Source organism: Panulirus ornatus, chromosome 46 (genome assembly GCF_036320965.1).
Source record: "Panulirus ornatus isolate Po-2019 chromosome 46, ASM3632096v1, whole genome shotgun sequence".
Taxonomy (NCBI): Eukaryota; Metazoa; Arthropoda; class Malacostraca; order Decapoda; family Palinuridae; genus Panulirus; species Panulirus ornatus.
The window spans coordinates 23,708,076-23,732,755 of NC_092269.1; the positions used below are offsets into that span (position 1 = coordinate 23,708,076).

The following is a 24,680-nucleotide window of genomic DNA, read 5'->3' on the forward strand; positions in this document are numbered from 1 at the left end:
CTGGCCCAATTCTCTGTTCCTTCTTTTGGAAAAAAAAAAAAAAAAAAAAAAAAAAAACGAGAGGGGAGGATTTCCAGCCCCCCGCTCCCTCCCCATTTAGTCGCCTTCTACGACACGCAGGGAATACGTGGGAAGTATTCTTAATCCCCTATCCCCAGGGATATATATATATATATATATATATATATATATATATATATATATATATATATATATATATATATATATAAACATATATATATATATATATATAGTATAAGCATAATTATGTAGAGAATGTAGTACATTCTAAGAGAGAAAAGTCGAAATGAAATTTCAGAAGAGTACACCTAAGACAAGTAACTTGGGCAACCATCGTCTTTCACCATTTTCCTTACTAGGTATTCATTCACACGTCCTCCTGATGGGTCGTGGGGCACTAGAGAGGCTGACGGATCCTACACCGGTATGGTGGGCATGGTGGACAGAAGAGTAAGTTCCTATCCTACCTTCTTATATATTCTTATATATATATATATATATATATATATTTTTTTTTTTTTTTATACTATTCGCTATTTCCCGCGATAGCGAGGTAGCGTTAAGAACAGAGGACTGGGCCTTTGAGGGAATATCTTCTCTGTTCCTTCTTTTGGAAAATTAGAAAAAAAACAAAAACGAGAGGGGAGGATTTCCAGCCCCCCGCTCCCTTCCCTTTTAGTCGCCTTCTACGACACGCAGGGAATACGTGGGAAGTATTCTTTCTCCCCTATCCCCATATATATATATATATATATATGTATATATATATATATATATATATATATATATATATATATATATATATATATATATATATATATATATATATATATATATATATATATATATATATATATATATATACATATATATATATATATATATATATATATATATATATATATATATATATATATATATATATATATATATATATATATATATATATATATTTATTTATTATTTTCCTTTGTCGCTGTCTCCGGCATTAGAGAGGTAGCGCAAGGAAACAGACGAAAGAATGGCCCAACCACCCACATACACATGTACATACATACACGTCCACATACTCAAATATACATACCTATACATCTCAATGTACACATATATATACACACACAGATATATACATATTTACACATGTACATAGTTCATACTGTCTACCTTTATTTATTAAAATCGCCACCTCGCCACACATGGAATAACATCCCCTCCCCCCTCATGTGTGCGAGGTAGCGCTAGAAAAAGACAACACTGGCCCCATTCGTTCACACTCAGTCTCTAGCTGTCATGTAAAAATGCAACGAAACCACAGCTCCCTTTTCACATTCAGGCCCCACGGAACTTTCCATGGTTTATCCCAGACGCTTCACATGCCCTGGTTCAATCCATTGACAGCACGTCCACCCGGTATACCACATCATTCCAATTCATTCTATTCCTTGCACGCCTTTCACCCACCTGCATGTTCGGGCCCCGATCACTCAAAATCTTTTTCACTCCATCTTTCCACCTCCAAATTGGTCTCCCACTTCTCCTCTTTCCCTCCGCTTCTGACACATATATACTCTTGGTCAATCTTTCCTCACTCATTCTCTCCATGTGACCAAACAATTTCAAAACACCCTCTTCTGCTCTCTCAAGCACACTCTTCTTATTTCCACACATCTCTCTTACCCTTACATTACTCATTCGATCAAACCACCTCACACCACATACTGTCCTCAAACATCTCATTTCCAGCACATCCACCCTCCTGCGCACAACTCTATCCATAGCCCACGCCTCGCAACCATAAAACATTGTTGGAACAACTATTCCTTCAAACATACCCATTTTTGCTTTCCGAGATAATGTTCTCGACTTTCAAACATTCTTCAAGGTTCCCAGAATTTTCGCCCCCTCCCCCACCCTATGATTCACTTCCGCTTCCATGGTTCCATCCGCTGACAGATCCACTCCCAGATAACTAAAACACTTTACTTCCTCCAGTTTTTCTCCATTCAAACTTACCTCCCAATTGACTTGACCCTCAACCCTACTGTACCTAATAACCTTGCTCTTATTCACATTTACTCTTAACTTTCTTCTTTCACACACTTTACCAAACTCAGTCACCAGCTTCTGCAGTTTCTCACATGAATCAGCCACCAGTGCTGTATCATCAGCGAACAACAACTGACTCACTTCCCAAGCTCTCTCATCCACAGCAGACTGCATACTCGTCCCTCTTTCCAAAACTCTTGCATTCACCTCCCTAACAACCCCATCCACAAACAAATTAAACAACCATGGAAACATTACACACGCCTGTCGCAAACCTACATTCACTGAGAACCAATCACTTTCCTCTCTTCCTACACGTACACATGCCTTACATCCTCGATAAAAACTTTCCACTGCTTCTAACAACTTGCCTCCCACACCATATATTCTTAAAACTTTCCACAGAACATCTCTATCAACTATATCATATGCCTTTTCCAGATCCATAAATGCTACACAAAAATCCATTTGCTTTTCTAAGTATTTCTCACATACATTCTTCAAAGCAAACACCTGATCCACACATACTTTACCACTTCTGAAACCACACTGCTCTTCCCCAATCTGAAGCTCTGTACATGCTTTCACCCTCTCAGTCAATACACTCCCATATAATTTCCCAATGATACTCAACAAGCTTATACCTCTGTAATTTGAGCACTCACTTTTATCCCCTTTGCCTTTGTACAATAACACTATGCAAGCATTCCCCCAATCCTCAGGCACATCAGCATGCGTCATACATACATTAGATAACCTCACCAACTAGTCAACAATACAGTCACCCCCTTTTTTAATAAATTCCACTGCGATACCATCCAAACTCGCTGCCTTGCCAGCTTTCATCTTCCGCAAAGCTCTTACTACCTTTCCTCTGTTTACCAAGTGATTATCCCCAACCCTTTCCCTTTGCGCACCACCTCGACCAAAACCCACTACATCTGCCACTCTATCATCAAACACATTCGACAAACCTTCAAAAAATTTACTCCATATCCTTCTCACATCACCAGTACTTGTTATCACCTCCCCATTAGCCCCCTTCACTGAAGTTCCCATTTGCTCCCTTGTCTTACGCACTTTATTTACCTTCCTCCAAAACATCTTTTTATTCTCCCTAAAATTTAATGATACTCTCTCACTCCGACTCTCATTTGCCCTCTTTTTCACCTGTTGCACCTTTATCTTGACCTCCTGCCTCTTTCTTTTATACATCTCCCACTCATTTGCATTATTTCCTTGCAAAAATCGTCCAAATGCCTCTCGCTTCTCTTTCAGTAATAATCTTACTTCTTCACCCCATCACTCGCTACCATTTCTAATCTGCCCACCTCCCACGCTTCTCATGCCACAAGCATCTTTTGCGCAAGCCATCACTGCTTCCCTAAATACATCCTATTCCTCCTCCACTCCCCTTACCTCCTTTGTTGTCACCTTTTTCCATTCTGTACTCAGTCTATCCTGGTACTTCCTCACACAAGTCTCCTTCCCAAGTTCACTTACTCTCAACACTCTTTTCACCCTAACATTCTTTCTTCTCTTCCGAAAACCTCTACAAATCTTAATCTTCGCTTCCACAAGATTATCATGAGAGATCCCTCCAGTTGCACCTTTCAGCACATTAACATCCAAAAGTCTCTCTTTCGGGCTCCTATCAATTAACACGTAATACAATAACGCTCTCTGGCCATCTCTCCTACGTACATGCGTATACATATGTATATCTGTCTTTTTAAACAAGGTATTCCCAATCATCAGTCCTTTTTCAGCACATAAATCTACAAGCACTTCACCATTTCCATTTACAACACTGAACACCCCATGTACAACAATTATTCCCTCAACTGCCACATAACTCACCTTTGCATTCAAATCACCCATCACTATAACCCGGCCTCGTGCATCAAAGCTAACAACACACTCACTCAGCTGTTCCTAAAACACTTGCCTCCCATGATCTTTCTTCTCATGCCCAAGTGCATATGCGCTAATAATCACCTATCTCTCTCCATCAACTTTCAGTTTTACCTGTTTCAATCTAGAGTTTAGTTTCTTACACTTTATTACATATTCCCACCACTCCAATTTTATTAGTAGTGCTACTTCTTCCCTTCCTCTTGTCCTCAAACCAATCCCTAACTTTACTCCCAAGACATTCCCAAACCACTCTTCCCCTTTACCTTGAGCTTCGTTTCACTCAGAGCCAAAACATCCAGGTGCCTTTCTTTAAACATACTCCCTATATGTCATTTTTTCTCATCTTGGTTACATCCACACCCATTCAGACTTTTTAAAAGGGAAACAGGGGAGTCACGCGGGGAGTGCTCATCCTCCTCGAAGGCGCAGTTTGGGGTGTCTGAATGTGTGTGGATGTAACCAAGATGAGAAAAAAGGAGAGATAGGTAGTATGTTTGAGAGAAACATGGATGTTTTGGCTGTGAGTGAAACGAAGCTCAAGGTAAAAGGGAAGAGTGGTTTGCGAATGTTTTGAGAGTAAAGTCAGAGGTTGGTGAAAGGACAAGAGGAAGGTAAGAAGTAGTATTACTCCTGGAAGAGTTCTGGGAGTATGTGATAGAGTGTAAGAAAGTAAACTCTAGATTGATATGGGAAAAACTAAAAGTGGATGGAGAGAGATGGGTGATTATATGTGCATATGCAGCAGGGCATGAGAAGAAAGATCATGAGAGGCAAGTGTTTTGGGAGCAGCTGAGTGAGTGTGTTAATAGTTTTGATGCACGAGACCGGGTTATAGTGATGGGTGATTCGAAATCAAAGGTGAGTAATGTGGTAATTGAGGGAATAATTGGTATACATGGGGTGTTTAGTATTAAGATGGAAATGGTGATGAGGCTGTAGATCTGTATGCCGGAAAAGGACTGGTGACTGGGAATACATAGTTTAAAAAGAAGGATATACACAAGTATACGTATGTAAGCAGGAGAAATGGCCAGAGAGCAATATTGGATTATGCGATAATCGATAGGCTCGTGAAAGAGAGACGTTTGGATGTTAATGTGCTCATTGGTGCAACTGGACGGATGTCTAATCATTATCTTGTGGAGGTGAAGGTGAAGATTTGTAGATATTTTCAGAAAAGAAGAGAGAAAGTTGGGTTGAAGAGAATTGTGAGAGTAAGTTAGCTTGGGAAGGAGACTTGTTTTAGGAAGTACCAGGAGAGACTGAATGCTCAGTGGAAGAAAGTGAGAGCAAAGGACGTAAGAGGAGTGGCGGAGGAATGGGATGTATTTAGGGAAGCAATGATGGCTTGCGTAAAAGATGCTTGTGGCCTAAGAAGCGTGGGAGGTAGGGAGATTAGAAAGGGTAGTGAGTGGTGGGTTGAAGAAGTAAGATTGTTAGTGCAATAGATGAGAGAGGCATTTGGAGGAGTTTTTCTGGAAAAGAGTGCAAATGACAGGGAGATGTATAAAAGAAAGAGGTAGGAGGTCAAGAGAAAGGTGCAAGAAGTGAAAAAGAGTTCAAATGAGAGTTGCGGTAAGAGAGTCTCATTGAATTTCGGGAGAATAAAAAGATGTTGTCGGAGGAGGTAGATAAAGTGCGTAGGACAAGACAACAAATGGGAACATCAGTGAAGGGGGATCACGTTGAGGCAATGAAAAGTAGTGGTGATGTGAGAAGGAGACGGAGTGAGTATTTTGAAGGCTTGTTGAATGTGTTAGATGATAGAGTGGCAGATATGGGGTGTTTTGGTCGTGGTGGTGTGGGAAGTGAGAGGGTTAGGGAGATTGATTTGGTAAACAGAGAAGAGGTAGTAAAAGCTTTGCGGAAGATGAAAGCCGGCAAGGCAGCGGGTTTGCAGTGGAATTTATAAACAGGGGGGTGACTGTGTTGTTGACATATTTAAAGTATGTATGGCTGATGCTGAGGTTGCTGAGGATTGGCTGAATGCATGCATAATGCCATTTTACAAAGGCAAAGAGGATGAAGGTGAGTGCTTAAATTACAGAGGTATAAATTTGTTGAGTATCCCTGTGAAATTATATGGGAGGATATCAATTGAGAGGGTGAAAGCATGTACAAAGCATCAGATTGGGGAAGAGGAGTGTGGTTTCAGAAGAGGTGGAGGATGTGTGGATCAGGTGTTTGCTTTGAAGAAAGTATGTGAGAAATAGAAAACGATTGTATTTGTATGCAGCATTTATGAATCTGGAGAAGGCATATGATAGAGTTCATAGAGATGCTCTGTGGAAGTTATCAAGAATATATGATGTGGGAGGCAAGTTACTAGAAACAGTGAAAATTTTTCGTCAAGGATGTAAGGCATGTGTACGAGTAGGAAGAGAGGAAAGTGATTGATTCCAAGTGAATGTCGGTTTGCGGCAGGGGTGCGTGATGTCTCCATGGCTGTTTAATTTTCCTATGGATGGGGTTGCTAGGGAGGTAAATGTAAGAGTTTTGGAGAGAGGGCCATGTATGTAGTCTATTGTGGATGAGAGGGCTTGGGAAGTGAGTCAGTTGTTGTTCGCTGATGATACATCGCTGGTGGCTGATTCGGGTGAGAAACTGCAGACACTGGTGACTGAATTGGGTAAAGTGTTTGAAAGATGGAAGCTGAGAGTAAATGTGAATAAGAGCCATGTTATACAGTAGGGTTGAGGGACAAGTCATTTTCGAGGTAAGTTTGAATGGAGAAAAAACTGGAGGAAATGAAGTGTTTTACATGTCTTGGTGTGGATTTGGCAGCGATGGAACCATGTGAACAGAAGTGAGCCACAGGGTAGGGGAGGGGGCGAAAGTTCTGGGAGCCTTAAAATATGTGTGGAAGGCGAGAGCATTATCTCCGAAAGCAGAAATGGGTGTGTTTGAAGGAATAGTGGTATCATCAATGTTATATGGTTGCGAGGTGTGGGCTATAGATAGAGCTGAACGGAGGAGGGTGGATGTGTTGGAAATGAGATGTTTGAGGAAAATATGTGGTTGGAGGTGGTTTCATCGAGTAAGTAATGAAAGGGTAAGAGAGACGTGTTGTAATAAAAAGAATGTGGTTGAGAGAGCAGAAGAGGGTGTTTTGAAATGGTTTGGTCACATGGAGAGAATGAGTGAGGAAAGATTGACAAAGAGGATATATGTGTCAGAGGTGGAGGGAACAAGGGGAAGTGGGAGACGAAATTGGAGTTGGAAGGATAGAGTGAAAAAGATTTTGAACGATCCTGGCCTGAACAAGCAGGAGGTTGAAAGGCGTGAAAGAAACAGAATGCATTGTAACGAATTGGTATACCAGGGTCGACGTGCTATCATTGGATTGAAGTAGGGCATGTGAAGAGTATGGGGTAAACCATGGAAAGTTTTGCGGGGCCTTGATGTGAAAAGGGAACTGTGGTTTCGGTGCATCATACATGATAGGTAGAGAATAAGTGAGAACGGATGTGGCCTTCGTCGTCTTCTGCTAGCGCTACCTCGCGCGCATGCGGGGAGAGGGGGTATCATTTCATGTGTGACGGGGTGGTAACGGAACTGAATAAAGGCAGCAGATATGAATTACGTACATGTGTATATATGTATATGGCTGTGTTTGTATATATATTTTTAAGTTGAAATGTATAGGTATGTATATATGCGTGCATGGACGTGTATGTGCATATATGTGTATGTGGATGGATTGGGCCATTCTTTCGTCTGTTTCCCTGCGTTACCTCGGTAATGCGGGTGACAGCGTCAAAATGTAATAAATAAAAAGAGAAAGAAAGAAAATATATATATATATATATATATATATATATATATATATATATATATATATATATATATATATATATATATATATATTTGTGCTTTGTCGCTGTCTCCCGCGTTTGCGAGGTACCGCAAGGAAAAAGACGAAAGAAATGGCCCAACCCACCCCCATACACATGTATATACATACGTCCACACACGCAAATATACATACCTACACAGCTTTCCATGGTTTACCCGAGACGCTTCACATGCCCTGATTCAATCCACTGACAGCACGTCAACCCCGGTATACCACATCGATCCAATTCACTCTATTGTTTGCCCTCCTTTCACCCTCCTGCATGTTCAGGCCCCGATCACACAAAATCTTTTTCAAATATATATATATATATATATATATATATATATATATATATATATATATATGTATTTTTTTTTTATACTTTGTCGCTGTCTCCCGCGTTTGCGAGGTAGCGCAAGGAAACAGACGAAAGAAATGGCCCAACCCCCCCCCCATACACATGTATATACATACGTCCACACACGCAAATATACATACCTACACAGCTTTCCATGGTTTACCCCAGACGCTTCACATGCCTTGATAGAATGCACTGACAGCACGTCAACCCGGTATACCACATCGCTCCAATTCACTCTATTCCTTGCCCTCCTTTCACCCTCCAGCATGTTCAGGCCCCGATCACACAAAATCTTTTTCACTCCATCTTTCCACCTCCAATTTGGTCTCCCTCTTCTCCTCGTTCCCTCCACCTCCGACACATATATCCTCTTGGTCAATCTTTCCTCACTCATTCTCTCCATGTGCCCAAACCACTTCAAAACACCCTCTTCTGCTCTCTCAACCACGCTCTTTTTATTTCCACACATCTCTCTTACCCTTGCGTTACTCACTCGATCAAACCACCTCACACCACACATTGTCCTCAAACATCTCATTTCCAGCACATCCATCCTCCTGCGCACAACTCTATCCATAGCCCACGCCTCGCAACCATACAACATTGTTGGAACCACTATTCCTTCAAACATACCCATTTTTGCTTTCCGAGATAATGTTCTCGACTTCCACACATTCTTCAAGGCCCCCAGAAATTTCGCCCCCTCCCCCACCCTATGATCCACTTCCGCTTCCATGGTTCCATCCGCTGCCAGATCCACTCCCAGATATCTAAAACACTTTACTTCCTCCAGTTTTTCTCCATTCAAACTCACCTCCCAATTGACTTGACCCTCAACCCTACTGTACCTAATAACCTTGCTCTTATTCACATTTACTCTTAACTTTCTTCTTCCACACACTTTACCAAACTCAGTCACCAGCTTCTGCAGTTTCTCACATGAATCAGCCACCAGCGCTGTATCATCAGCGAACAACAACTGACTCACTTCCCAAGCTCTCTCATCCCCAACAGACTTCATACTTGCCCCTCTTTCCAGGACTCTTGCATTTACCTCCCTAACAACCCCATCCATAAACAAATTAAACAACCATGGAGACATCACACACCCCTGCCGCAAACCTACATTCACTGAGAACCAATCACTCTCCTCTCTTCCTACACGTACACATGCCTTACATCCTCGATAAAAACTTTTCACTGCTTCTAACAACTTTCCTCCCACACCATATATTCTTAATACCTTCCACAGAGCATCTCTATCAACTCTATCATATGCCTTCTCTGGATCCATAAATGCTACATACAAATCCATTTGCTTTTCTAAGTATTTCTCACATACATTCTTCAAAGCAAACACCTGATCCACACATCCTCTACCACTTCTGAAACCACACTGCTCTTCCCCAATCTGATGCTCTGTACATGCCTTCACCCTCTCAATCAATACCCTCCCATATAATTTACCAGGAATACTCAACAAACTTATACCTCTGTAATTTGAGCACTCACTCTTACCCCTTTGCCTTTGTACAATGGCACTATGCACGCATTCCGCCAATCCTCAGGCACCTCACCATGAGTCATACATACATTAAATAACCTTACCAACCAGTCAACAATACAGTCACCCCGTTTTTTAATAAATTCCACTGCAATACCATCCAAACCTACTGCCTTGCCGGCTTTCATCTTCCGCAAAGCTTTCATTACCTCTTCTCTGTTTACCAAATCATTTTCCCTAACCCTCTCACTTTGCACACCACCTCGACCAAAACACCCTATATCTGCCACTCTATCATCAAACACATTCAACAAACCTTCAAAATACTCACTCCATCTCCTTCTCACATCACCACTACTTGTTATCACCTCCCCATTTGCGCCCTTCACTGAAGTTCCCATTTGCTCCCTTGTCTTACGCACTTTATTTACCTCCTTCCAGAACATCTTTTTATTCTCCCTGAAATTTAATGATACTCTCTCACCCCAACTCTCATTTGCCCTTTTTTTCACCTCTTGCACCTTTCTCTTGACCTCCTGTCTCTTTCTTTTATACATCTCCCACTCAATTGCATTTTTTCCCTGCAAAAATCGTCCAAATGCCTCTCTCTTCTCCTTCACTAATACTCTTACTTCTTCATCCCACCACTCACTACCCTTTCTAATCAACCCACCTCCCACTCTTCTCATGCCACAAGCATCTTTTGCGCAATTCATCACTGATTCCCTAAATACATCCCATTCCTCCCCCACTCCCCTTGCTTCCATTGTTCTCACCTTTTTACATTCTGTACTCAGTCTCTCCTGCTACTTCCTCACACAGGTCTCCTTCTCAAGCTCACTTACTCTCACCACCCTCTTCACCCCAACATTCACTCTTCTTTTCTGAAAACCCATACAAATCTTCACCTTAGCCTCCACAAGATAATGATCAGACATCCCTCCAGTTGCACCTCTCAGCACATTAACATCCAAAAGTCTCTCTTTCGCACGCCTGTCAATTAACACGTAATCCAATAACGCTCTCTGGCCATCTCTCCTATTTACATAAGTATACTTATGTATATCTCGCTTTTTAAACCAGGTATTCCCAATCATCAGTCCTTTTTCAGCACATAAATCTACAAGCTCTTCACCATTTCCATTTACAACACTGAACACCCCATGTATACCAATTATTCCCTCAACTGCCACATTACTCACCTTTGCATTCAAATCACCCATCACTATAACCCGGTCTCGTGCATCAAAACCACTAACACACTCATTCAGCTGCTCCCAAAACACTTGCCTCTCTTGATCTTTCTTCTCATGCCCAGGTGCATATGCACCAATAATCACCCACCTCTCTCCATCAACTTTCAGTTTTACCCATATATATATATGTTGTTAGAAGCAGTGAAAAGTTTTTATCGAGGATGTAAGGCATGTGTACGTGTAGGAAGAGAGGAAAGTGATTGGTTCTCAGTGAATATAGGTTTGCGGCAGGGGTGTGTGATGTCTCCATGGTTGTTTAATTTGTTTATGGATGGGGTTGTTAGGGAGGTAAATGCAAGAGTTTTGGAAAGAGGGGCAAGTATGAAGTCTGTTGGGGATGAGAGAGCTTGGGAAGTGAGTCAGTTGTTGTTCGCTGATGATACAGCGCTGGTGGCTCATTCATGTGAGAAACTGCAGAAGCTGGTGACTGAGTTTGGTAAAGTGTGTGGAAGAAGAAAGTTAAGAGTAAATGTGAATAAGAGCAAAGGTTATTAGGTACAGTAGGGTTGAGGGTCAAGTCAATTGGGAGGTGAGTTTGAATGGAGAAAAACTGGAGGAAGTGAAGTGTTTTAGATATCTGGGAGTGGATCTGGCAGCGGATGGAACCATGGAAGCGGAAGTGGATCATAGGGTGGGGGAGGGGGCGAAAATTCTGGGGGCCTTGAAGAATGTGTGGAAGTCGAGAACATTATCTCGGAAAGCAAAAATGGGTATGTTTGAAGGAATAGTGGTTCCAACAATGTTGTATGGTTGCGAGGCGTGGGCTATGGATAGAGTTGTGCGCAGGAGGATGGATGTGCTGGAAATGAGATGTTTGAGGACATTGTGTGGTGTGAGGTGGTTTGATCGAGTAAGTAACGTAAGGGTAAGAGAGATGTGTGGAAATAAAAAGAGCGTGGTTGAGAGAGCAGAAGAGGGTGTTTTGAAGTGGTTGGGCACATGGAGAGGATGAGTGAGGAAAGATTGACCAAGAGGATATATGTGTCGGAGGTGGAGGGAGCAAGGAGAAGAGGGAGACCAAATTGGAGGTGGAAAGATGGAGTGAAAAAGATTTTGTGTGATCGGGGCCTGAACATGCAGGAGGGTGAAAGGAGGGCAAGGAATAGAGTGAATTGGAGCGATGTGGTATACCTGGGTTGACGTGCTGTCAGTGGATTGAATCAAGGCATGTGAAGTGTCTGGGGTAAACCATGGAAAGCTGTGTAGGTATGTATATTTGCGTGTGTGGACGTATGTATATACATGTGTATGGGGTGGGGGGGTTGGGCCATTTCTTTCGTCTGTTTCCTTGCGCTACCTCGCAAACGCGGGAGACAGCGACAAAGTATAAAAAAAAAAAAAAGAAAATATATGTGTGGAACATGTGTTCGCTTTGAAGAATGTATGTGAGAAATACTTATGAAAACAAATGGATTTGAATGTAGCATTTATGGATCTGGAGAAGGCATATGATAGAGTTGATAGAGATTCTCTGTGGAAGGTATTAAGAGAATTTGGTGTGGGAGGTAAGTTGCTAGTAGCAGTGAAAAGTTTTTATCGAGGATGTAAGGCATGTATAGGAGTAGGAAGAGAGGAAAGTGATTAGTTCTCAGTAAATGTTGATTTGCGGCAGGGGTGCGTGATGTCTCCATTGTTGTTTAATTTGTTTATGGATGGGATTATTAGGGAGGTGAATGCAAGAGTTTTGGAGAGGAAGGTAAGTATGCAGTCTCTTGTGGATGAGAGGGCTTAGGAAGTGAGTCAGCTGTTGTTCACTGATGATACATCGCTGGTGGCTGATTCGGGTGAGAAACCGCAGGAGCTGGTGACTGGGTTTGGTAAAGTGTGTGAAAGAAGAAAGCTGAGAATAAGGTTAAGGCCATTAGGTACAGTGGGTTTGAGGAACAAGTCAATTTAGAGGTGAGTTTGAACGGAGAAACCTGGAGGAAGAGAAGTGTTTTAAGTATCTGGGAGTGTATTTGGCAGTGGATGGAACCATGTAAGCGGAAATTAGTCTCAGGGTGGGGAAGGGGGCGAAAGTTCTGAGAGCGTTGACGAATATGTGGAAGGAGAGAACTTTATCTCACAAAGCAAAAATGGGCATGTTTGAGGGAATAGTGGTTCCAACTATGTTGCATGGTTGCGAGGCGTGGGCTATGGATAGGGTTGTGCGAAGGAGGGTGGATGTGTTGGAAATGAGATGTTTGAGGACAACATGTGGTGTGAGGTGGTTTGATCGAGTAAGTAATGAGAGGGTAAGAGTGATGTGTTGTAATAAAAAGAGTGCGGTTGAGAGAGCAGAAGAGGGTGTATCGAAATGGTTTGCTCACATTGAGAGAATGAGTGAGGAAAGATTGACAAAGAGGATTTATGCCCCAGAGGTGGAGGGAACGAGGAGAAGTGGGAGACCAAATTGGAGGTGGAAGAATGAAGTGAAAAAGAATTTGATCTATCAGGGCCTGAATATGCACGAGGGTGAAAGACGTGCAAGAAATAAAGTGAATTGGAACGATGTGGTATACCGGGGTCGACGTGCTGTCAATGGATTGAACCAGGGCATGTGAAGCGTCTGGGGTTAAACCATGGAAAGTTTTGTGGGGCCTGGATGTGGAAATGGAGCTGTGGTTTCGGTGTATTATACATGACAGCTAGAGACTGAGTGTGAACGAACATTACCTTTGTTTCTAGCGCTACCTCGCGCGCGCGCGGGATGAGGGGGGTGCCATTTCATGTGTGGCTGGGTGGCGACTGGAATAAATAATGGAAGCAAGTATGAATTATACACATGTGTATATATATATATGTGTCTATGTATGGTTATGTATGCATATGTTAAAATGTATAGGTATGTATATGTGCATGTGTGGACGTGTATGCATAATGTGTATATGGGTGGGTTTGGCCAATCTTTTGTCTGTTTCCTTGCGCTAGCTCGCTAACGCATAAGACAGCGACTAAGTATGGCAAATAAACTAATAAATAGAAAAAAGAAATATATATATATATATATATATATATATATATATATATATATATATATATATATATATATATATATATATATATATATATATATATATATATATATATATATATATATATATATATATATATTTTTTTTTTTTTTTTTTTTTTTTTTATACTTTGTCGCTGTCTCCCGCGTTTGCGAGGTAGCGCAAGGAAACAGACGAAAGAAATGGCCCAACCCACCCCCATACACATGTACATACACACGTCCACACACGCAAATATACATACCTACACAGCTTTCCATGGTTTACCCCGGACGCTTCACATGCCTTGATTCAATCCACTGACAGCACGTCAACCCCTGTATACCACATCGCTCCAATTCACTCTATTCCTTGCCCTCCTTTCACCCTCCTGCATGTTCAGGCCCCGATCACACAAAATCCTTTTCACTCCATCTTTCCACCTCCAATTTGGTCTCCCTCTTCTCCTCGTTCCCTCCACCTCCGACACATATATCCTCTTGGTCAATCTTTCCTCACTCATTCTCTCCATGTGCCCAAACCATTTCAAAACACCCTCTTCTGCTCTCTCAACCACGCTCTTTTTATTTCCACACATCTCTCTTACCCTTACGTTACTTACTCGATCAAACCACCTCACACCACACATTGTCCTCAAACATCTCATTTCCAGCACATCCATCCTCCTGCGCACAACTCTATCCATAGCCCACGCCTCGCAACCATACAACATTGTTGGAACTACTATTCCTTCAAACATACCCATTTTTGCTTTCCGGGATAATGTTCTCGACTTCCACACATTTTTCAAGGCTCCCAAAATTTTCGCCCCCTCCCCCACCCTATGATCCACTTCCGCTTCCATGGTTCCATCCGCTGACAGATCCACTCCCAGATATCTAAAACACTTCACTTCCTCAGTTTTTCTCCATTCAAACTCACCTCCCAATTGACTTGACCCTCAACCCTACTGTACCTAATAACCTTGCTCTTATTCACATTTACTCTTAACTTTCTTCTTCCACACACTTTACCAAACTCCGTCACCAGCTTCTGCAGTTTCTCACATGAATCCGCCACCAGCGCTGTATCATCAGCGAACAACAACTGACTCACTTCCCAAGCTCTCTCATCCCCAACAGACTTCATACTTGCCCCTCTTTCCAAGACTCTTGCATTTACCTCCCTAACAACCCCATCCATAAACAAATTAAACAACCATGGAGACATCACACACCCCTGCCGCAAACCAACATTCACTGAGAACCAATCACTTTCCTCTCTTCCTACACGTACACATGCCTTACATCCTCGATAAAAACTTTTCATATATATATATATATATATATATATGTATATATATATATATATATATATATATATATATATATATATATATATATATATATATATATATATATATATATATATATATATATATATATATATATATAAAATAGATCAATTCATAATGTTTTATTGAGATGTTTATTGTAAGAGCGAACATTCAGGATTTAGAAAAATGAAATTCCCTCATGGGTTAGACTATATGCCTTAAATGAAGTCTTTTTCTGGGTTATGATATTTCGTTGTTAAAGGTGAAAACTTGTGTTGAATTTATTCTGTCAACAGGAGGCAGATGTCGGACTGGGACCATTTGGCTTCAGTAAAATTCGTTCGCTAGTGGTAGATTTCACTAGACCTATATTGATCGACTATATGCGGATCATGGGCGGTCGAGGGCGGCCAGAGGTGGACCCGTGGGGCTTCTTGCTGCCCCTCACGCCCCTGGTGTGGGCGGCCATCCTGACGACGCTTCTGGTGGTGCCTACTGGAGTGGTTCTTGTGTCATCAACTTCAACGTTTAGAAACACAAGGAAGAAAACGACGGACGTTTTCTTTGCCTATATGCGTGTCTTGTTACAGGAAGGTATGGATTACTATAACTTAAGGTTACATTGGGTTACTTTAACTTAAGGTAACATTTTTTGCCTTTACTTAAGGTAACCCTGAATTACCTTAGCTTAAGGTAACACTGAATTATGTTAGCTTTAGTTAAATTCGAAATTAAATTAAAAACATCCAGTTTCGAAGAAGTTATATAATGGCCAATAATCAATTCATTTCTCTGGTCTGTTTAAATCTCTCTCTCTCTCTCTCTCTCTCTCTCTCTCTCTCTCTCTCTCTCTCTCTCTCTCTCTCTCTCTCTCTCTCTCTCTCTCTCTCTCTCCACTTGCCTCCGATGTCTTCTACCCCGCATCGTATCATCTTGCAAGACTACATCGTGCCGGCGGAGTGGTGGTTGTGGGAGCGTCTTGTGTTGGGGTTGTGGATGATGATGACCGTAGTGTTAACACGGAGCTACGAAGGTAACCTCATGTCGCTCCTGGCCGTGAGACACATCCCACAACCTTACCAGTCTCTCCGGCAGGTCATAGATGACCCGGCCGTCACTATGGTCTGGGAGCCTAACACAGTCTACGTGGAATTCTACCGAGTGAGTACTGAAAAGAATTTTCTTTTTTACGTAAGTTCGTCTGAGTTAAGTCATGCAAGTTTCATCCATGAAAATATTCACCTGGGTTCGAGTCTTTAGGAGCAGTAGTTAGACCACAGCCAGCCTAGACGTTCATCCTGTCCTCAAGGCTAATTGATGAATAGGTGGTTGGCTTAGACTAGGGTGTGTGTGTGTGTGTTCACACATGGTAGATACATACACGATTAAAAAACCGGACAACATGAGTGTCAACCTCTCTTCCCGTAACACACAATTAGCAATCACAGATACTATTCACACACACACACACACACACACACACACACACACACACACACACACACACACACACACACACACACACACACACACGCACACACACACACACACACACACACACACACACACACACACACACACACTGAGTCAAGGGATGAACTGGCCGATACCGTAAAAACGGTGATATTATCATCGGAAATCAAAGTTCCAAGAAATATTGGAGGAAATTATAAGACTAAAGCAACAAGTGTCGGGAAGGAAATGGTGACAGATGAAACACGCGTCATATCATCAAAGATTGTGATATCAGACTCTGAGGAATGAAGGAACTCAGACGTGAGATAACAGAAGTAAAGGAGGTGCAACTAGCGAGAACCATCAGAGTAACAGGTGTGAGAGGTGTTCGTATGATGTACCTCAAACAGGTCAACGGAAGTAAACACCTTTAACGGGCATCTCAGACTCTGATGAAGATAAAGGAGGGAAAACAGGAGCAAATTCCTGGGAAGAGGAAGAGAAACAGAAAGTACCAACTGGTACAAAACAGCAGGGACCTGGGAAGACTGAACCAGAGACACATTGGTGTATTACATGAACTCGCGTGGTATATCGGTTTCTGGTTCTGCCTGTGACGCATTCACAGTTCGCCGAAGGTCGAGCGCAATGGTTCTTAACGGGGTTCTGGCGGTCGATCTACAGTTAACCTAGCTGTTCATCAACCTCTAAGGGCTGGTCAATAATATGGATACACAGGTATTCCTTGCGTGTCGTAGATGGCGACTAAAAGGGAAGGGAGCGGAGGGCTGGAAATCCTCTCCTCTCATTTTCAATTTTCCAAAACAAGGAACAGAGAAGGTCCAAGTAAGGATATTCCCTCTAAGGCTCAGTCCTCTGTTCTTAACGCTACCTCGTTGACGCAGGGAATGGCGAATATGTATGGAAAAAGAAAGATATCTATGTACACACACACACACACACACACACACACACACACACACACACACACACACACACACACACACACACACACACATATATATATATATATATATATATATATATATATATATATATATATATATATATATATATATATATATATATATGTATATATATATATGGGTGTGTGTGTGTGTGTGTGTGTGTGTGGATCATGTGTTTGCTTTGAAGAATGTATTTGAGAAATACTTAGAAAAGCAAATGGATTTGTATGTAGCATTTATGGATCTCGAGAAGTCATATGATATAGTTAAGAGAGATGCTCTGTGGAAGGAATTAAGAATATATGGTGTGGGAGGCAAGTTGCTAGAAAGTTTCTATCGAGGACGTAAGGCATGTGTACGAGTACGAAGAGAGGAAAGTGAATGGTTCTCAGTGAATGTCGGTTTGCGGCAGGGGTGCGTGATGTCTCCATGGCTGTTTAACTGGTTGTTTAACTTGTTTATGGATGGGAATGTTAGAGAGGTGAATGCAAGAGTTTTGGAAAAAGGGGCAAGTATGCAGTCTGTTGTGGATGAGAAGGCTTGGGAAGTGAGTCAGTTGTCGTTCGGTGATGATACAGCGCTGGTGGCTGATTCGGGTGAGAAACTGCAGAAGCTGATGACTGAGTTTGGTAAAGTGTGTGAAAGAAGAAGTGTGTATAAGGGCAAGGATATTAGGTACAATAGGTTTGGGAGACAAGTCAATTGGAGGTAAGTTTGAATGGAGAAAAACTGGAGGAAATGAAGTGTCTTGATATCTGGGAGTGGATTTGGCAGCAGATGGAACCATGGAAGCGGAAGTGAGTCACAGGGTAGGTGAGGGGGCGAGGGTTCTGGGAGCGTTGAAAAATGTATGGAAGGCGAGAACATTATCTCGGAAAGCAGATATGGGTATGTTTGAAGAAATGGTGGTTCCAACAATGTTAAATGGTTGCGAGGAGTGGGCTATGGGAAATGAAATGTTTGAGGACAATATGTGCTGTGAGGTGGCTTGATCGAGTAAGTAATGAAAGGGTAAGAGAGATGTTTGGTAATAAAAAGAGTGTGGTTGAGAGAGCAGAAGAGGGTGTTTTGAAATGGTTTGGTGTCACGGAGAGAATGAGAGGGAAAGGTTGACAAAGAGGATATATGCGTCAGAAGAGAGGAAAGAGGAGAATTAGGAGACCAAATTGAAGGTGGAAAGATGGAGTGAAAAAGATTTTGAGCGATCGGGGCCTGAAAATTCAGGAGAGAGAAAGGCGTGCGAGGAATAGAGTGAATTGGAACGATGTGCTATACCGGGGTCGACGTGCTGTCAATGGGTTGAACCAGGGCATGTGAAGTGTCTGGGGTAAACCATGGAAAGTTTTGTCGGTCCTGGATGTGGGGAGGGAGCTATGGTTTCGGTGCATTATACATGACAGCTAGAGACTGAGTGTGAACGAATGTGGCCTATTTTGTCTTTTTCCTGTCGCTACCTCGCTGAAACAGTGGGTGGCGATGCTGTTTCCTGTGGGGCGGGATAGCGCCAGAAAGGGATGAAGGCAAGTAAGTATGAATACGTATGTTATATATGCATATGATTTTATTATTATACTTTGTCGCCGTCTCCCGTGTCAGCGAAGTAGCGCAGAGAAACAGACAAAAGAATGGCCCAACCCACCCTCATACACATGTGTATAGATAAACGCCCACACACGCACATATAATGCCTATACATTTCCACGTATACATACATATACATACACAGACATATACATATATACACATGTACATATTCATACATGCTGCCTTCATCCATTCTCGCTGCCACCCCGCCACACATGAAAATGGCACCCACCTCCCCCCGCGTGCGCGCGAGGTAGCACTGGGAAAAGACAACAAAGACCACATTCGTTGACACTCATTCCCTAGCTGTCATGTGTAATGCACCGAAACCACATCTCCCTTCCCACATCCAAGCCCACAAAACTTTCCATGGTTTACCCGAGACGCTTCACATGTTATGGTTTAGTCCATTAACAGCACGTCGACCTCGGTATACCACATCGTTCCAATTCACTCTATTCCTTGCACGCCTTTCACCCTCCGGTAGGTTCAGGACCCGATCGCTCATTCTTTTTTTTTTTCATTCTGTCCTTCCACCTCTAATTTGGTCTTCCACTTTTCTTCGTTCCCTCCACCTGTGACACATATCTTCTTTGTCAACCTTTCCTAACTCATTCTCCGCATGTGACCAACCATTTCAATACATCCTCTTTTGCTCTCTCTCTCTCTCTCAACCACACTCTTTTTATTACCACACATTTCTCTTACCCTTTCATTACTTACTCGATCAAACCACCTCAAACCACATATTCTCTTCAAACATCTCATTTCCAACACATCCACCCTCCTCTGCACAACCCTATCAATAGTCCATGCCTCACAACCATACATCATTGTTGGAACCACTATTCCTTCAAACATACCAATTTTTGCTCTCCGAGATAATGTTCTCGCCTTCCACACATTCTTCAACGCTCGAAGAACTTTCGCCCCCTCCCCAGATATCTAAAACACTTCATTTCCTCCAGCTTTTCTTCACTGAAACTTACCTCCCAATTGACTTGTCCCTCAACCCTACTGAACCCAATAACCCTGCTCTTATTCACATTTACTCTCAGCTTTCTTCTTTCACACACTTTACTAAACTCAGTCACCAGCTTCTGAAGTTTATCACCCGAATCAGCCACCAGCGCTGTATCATCAGCGAACAATAACTGACTCATTTCCCAAGCCCTCTCATCCACAACAGAATACATACTTGCCCCTTTCTCCCAAACTCTTGCATTCACCTCTCTAACAACCCCATCCATAAACAAATTAAACAACCATGGAGACATCACGCACCCCTGCCGCAAACAGTCATTCACTGGGAACCAGTTACTTTCCCTTCTTCCTACTCGTACTCATGCTTTACATCCCCGATGCAAAAAAATTCACCGCTTCCAGCAACTTACCTTCCACACCATAAACTCCTAATACCTTCCACAGAGCATCTCTATCAACCCTATCATTTACCTTCTCCAGATCCATAGATGCTACATACAAATCCATCTGTTTTCTAAGTATTTCTCACATACATTCTTCAAAGCAAAAACCTGGTCCACACATCCTCTACCACTTTTGAAACCACACTGCTCTTACCCAGTCTGATGCTCTGTATATGCCTTGACCCTCTCAATGAATACCCTCCCATATGATTTCCCAGGAATAATCAACCAACTTATATCTCTGAAATTTGAACACTCACTTTTATCCCCTTTGCCTTTGTACAGTGGCACTATGCATGCATTCCGCCAGTCTTCAGGCACTTCACCATGAATTATACACATAATAAATATCCTCACAAACCAGTAATCAACACAGTCACCCCCTTTTTTAATAAATTCTACAGCAATACCCTCCAAACCCGACGCCTTGCCCGGCTTTCATCTTCCGCAAAGCTTTCACTACTTCTTCGCTGCTTAGCATATTCTCCTTGACCCTCTCACGTCGCTCAACACCTCGACCAAAACACCCTATATCTGCCATTCTATCATCAAACACATTCAACAAACCTTCACGATACTCTCTCCATCTCCCTCTCACTTCACCAATACTTGTTATTACCTACCCATTAGCCCCTTTCACCGATGTTCCCATTTGTTCTCTTGCCTTGATGACTTTATTTAACTCCTTCCACAACATCTATTTATTCTCCCTAGAATTTAACGATACGCTCTCACCCCAACTCTCATTTGCCCTACTTTTCACCTCTTGCACCTTTCTCTTGGCCTCTTGCCTCCTTCTTTTATATATATCCCAGTCATTTGAACTATTTCTCTGCAAAAACCGTCAAAATGCCTCTCTCTTCTCTTTCACTACAATCTAACTTCTTCATACCACCACTTACTACCCTTTCTAATCAGCACACCTCCCACCTTTTTCATGCCACAGGCATATTTTACGCAAGCCATCACTGCTTCCCTTAATACATACTATTCCTCCCCCACTCCCCCTACGTCATTTGCTCCATTCCATTCTGCATTCAATCTCTCCTGGTACTTCCTCACACAAGTCTCCTTCCCAAGCTCACTTACTCTCACCACTCTCTTCACCCCAACATTCTCTCTTCTTTTCTGAAAACCTCTACATACATTCACATTCGCCTCCACAAGATAATGATCAGACATCCATCAGTTGCCCCTCTCAGCACATTAACAACCAAAAATCTCACTTTCATGCGCCTAACAATTAACACGTAATCCAATAACGCTCTCTGGCCATTTCTCCCACTTGCATACGTATACTTATGTATATCTCTCTTTTTTAACTAGGTATTCCCAATCACCAGTCCTTTTTCAACACACAAATCTACATGCTTTTCATCATTTCCATTTACAACACTGAACACCGCATGTACACTAATCATACCCTCAACTGCCACATTATTTATCTTTGCATTCAAATTACCCATCACTATAACCCGGTCTCGTGCATCAAAGCTGCTAGAACACTCATTCAGCTGATCCCAAAACACTTGTCTTACGATTTTTCTTCTCATGACCAGGTGCTGAGGCACCAATAATCACCCATCTCTCTCCATCTACTTTCAATTTTAACCATATTAATCTAGAGTTTACTTTCTTACACTCTATCACATACTCCCACAACTCCTGTGTCAGAAGTAGTGCTACTCCTTCCTTTGCTCTTATCCTCTCACCAACTCATGACCTTACTCCCAAGACATTCCCAAACAACTCTTTCCCTTTACCCTTGAGCTTCGTTTCACTTAGAGCCAAAAATTCCAGGTTTCTTTCCTCAAACATTACCTGGATGTGGATGGGACCTGGATGTGGATAGGGATGTGGATAGGAAGGATGGATTGAAAAAGATTTTGAGTAATTAAATTCTGAACATACAGGAGGGTGAAAGGCGTGCAAGGACTAGAAGGAATTGTAAAGATGTCGCGTACCAGGGTCTACGTGCTGTCAATGGACCGAACCAGAGCATGTGAAACGTCTGGGGTAAACCATGGAAAGGTCTGTGGGCGTGGATGTGGCTAGGGAGCTGTGGTTTCGGTACATTACACATAACAGCTAGGGAGTGAGTGTGAACAAATGTGGCCTTTTTTGCCTGTTTCCTGTCGCTACTTCGCTGAAGCAGGGGGTAGCGATGCTGTTTCCTGTGGGGCAGGGTAGAGCCAGAAATAGATGACGGCAAGCAATTATGAGTATGTGTATGTTATGTATGCATATGTTTTTGTATGTGTATTTATATCTATATATGTGTGTGTGTATATGTTGATATTCATATGTATATGTAAGTGTATTGGCATTTATGTGTGTATATATGTGTATATGACTCATTGGGCCACTCCTCGTCTGTTACTTGGCGCTACCTCGCTGACGCATGAAAATGGCGATCAAGTATATTGAATAAATAAACAGATATGATGTTCATGGTATGGCTTTGATTCGGATCTTTGTTGCTCGTGGTGTCTCAACTAACAAAAAACAAAGTAAAGTAAAGAGGATGTGATATACTCTGTTAGGTACTGAACAATCAGGGAAGTTTGTGGTTAATATGATGGAAGGTTTTACGAAGTGATGAACTTTGGGGGGAAGGGAAGGAAACAAGCTTAACCCAATGATTATTTTTGATCTGAAAGAGACCATAGTCCAGGCGAAGAGAATAGCGTGGTAGAGGCTAGCATACTGACAAAATCTAACAGAGGTTAGACACAAGCTGAATAATATTTATGAAACAAAAAAAGAGAAGGATTGGATATGGTGAAGGCAGATGCGGTCAGCAAGTAATGATTATTGCTATTATGAAGATTTGTAGCCAGGCGGTACTTGAAGCAGATTAGAAACTTGCAAACAAAGAGAACTTCAGTGGTGCATTTTAAATCATGGTTGATAGGTCGAGGGATGAATGAAAGAGAAGCACAGAATACAGACAAGATACGGCAGACGTGAAAAGAGGCAGAAGGTTAGAAGAGCCTGGCCATTATCTTAGAGAAATGTTAAGTGAGACGATGATCACAATGAGAACAGCGTATACAACTGTGGATGAACTGGTGGTAAATGGGAAAGTGAGACTCGAGCTCAAGGAGTGAATGAGGGATGAAATCTGATACTGTCGAGGAAGTACAAAGAAGGTGGTAAATTCTGGCCAAACAAGTTTGTAAAAATATATGACAACAAGTTGGAAAAAGAAATAAAAGGATGAGGAGGATTGTTCTTCATGTTATTCATAATGAAGAATAACAATACATATATCAAGATATATCGATGTATGGGCCATCTATACCGTATATATTGGGAGGAATAAATGCGAGAAAAATTGTACAATGGTAATAATTCATAGTTTTCATCCTAACGATATTAATTATCCAGAGTTATATTCATTCCACTTTGTTTTGTCTGATGCTTCCGTTGTATATTGCAGTTAGCCAAGACTGGCATACTGCGCGAGGTGGCTGAGATGGATCGGGTGGGACTCATCAAGTACTACCGCACCACACAGTTCCCTTACGTCGTGGACACTCTGGTCAGGCCTGGTGACCATGTTCTTGTCGCTGAAGACCTCACGGAAAAAGTTCGCATGGCTCAAGACTTTTCAAACACAGGTTATTATTGCATCACTTCAGGTCTTCATCCAGCCAGTATGAAATGATATATCCTTCTTTTGCTTCCTCTTCTTAATCCGTTTATCGTCTGTGCACACTGGGTCATGTTACCCGATGTTTTGGTGTCTTGATTCGTTAACAGATAAGTCTAATAGAGAAATTATCATATATATGGAGACTAAGAAAAAGGGAAAGTCAGTGAGACGTATTCACAAAATGTTCATCTGGAAGAGGAATTTTCTCACCTTAAGAGCGGGATAAACAGTCAGCTAACACATTATGTGCGCCAGCGATATGGTGAATATCTAAATTATACTCTTGAAGGAACAAGGCCCACCTAGTTAACCTTTGATTCTTATCTCGGAACTTGTT

At 42.0% G+C, this 24,680-nt stretch overlaps 1 protein-coding gene across 1 annotated transcript; it reads left to right on the forward strand.

Moving 5' to 3' along the window:
• Positions 1-447: 447 nt before the first annotated feature.
• LOC139763334 (glutamate receptor ionotropic, delta-2-like) lies at positions 448-24,355 on the forward strand. The gene is made up of 4 exons (XM_071689353.1): positions 448-471; positions 15,548-15,845; positions 16,192-16,412; positions 24,128-24,355. The coding sequence occupies exons 1-4, from the start codon at positions 448-450 to the stop codon at positions 24,353-24,355; spliced, it is 771 nt and encodes a 256-aa protein (XP_071545454.1).
• The last annotated feature ends 325 nt before the right edge of the window (positions 24,356-24,680 follow it).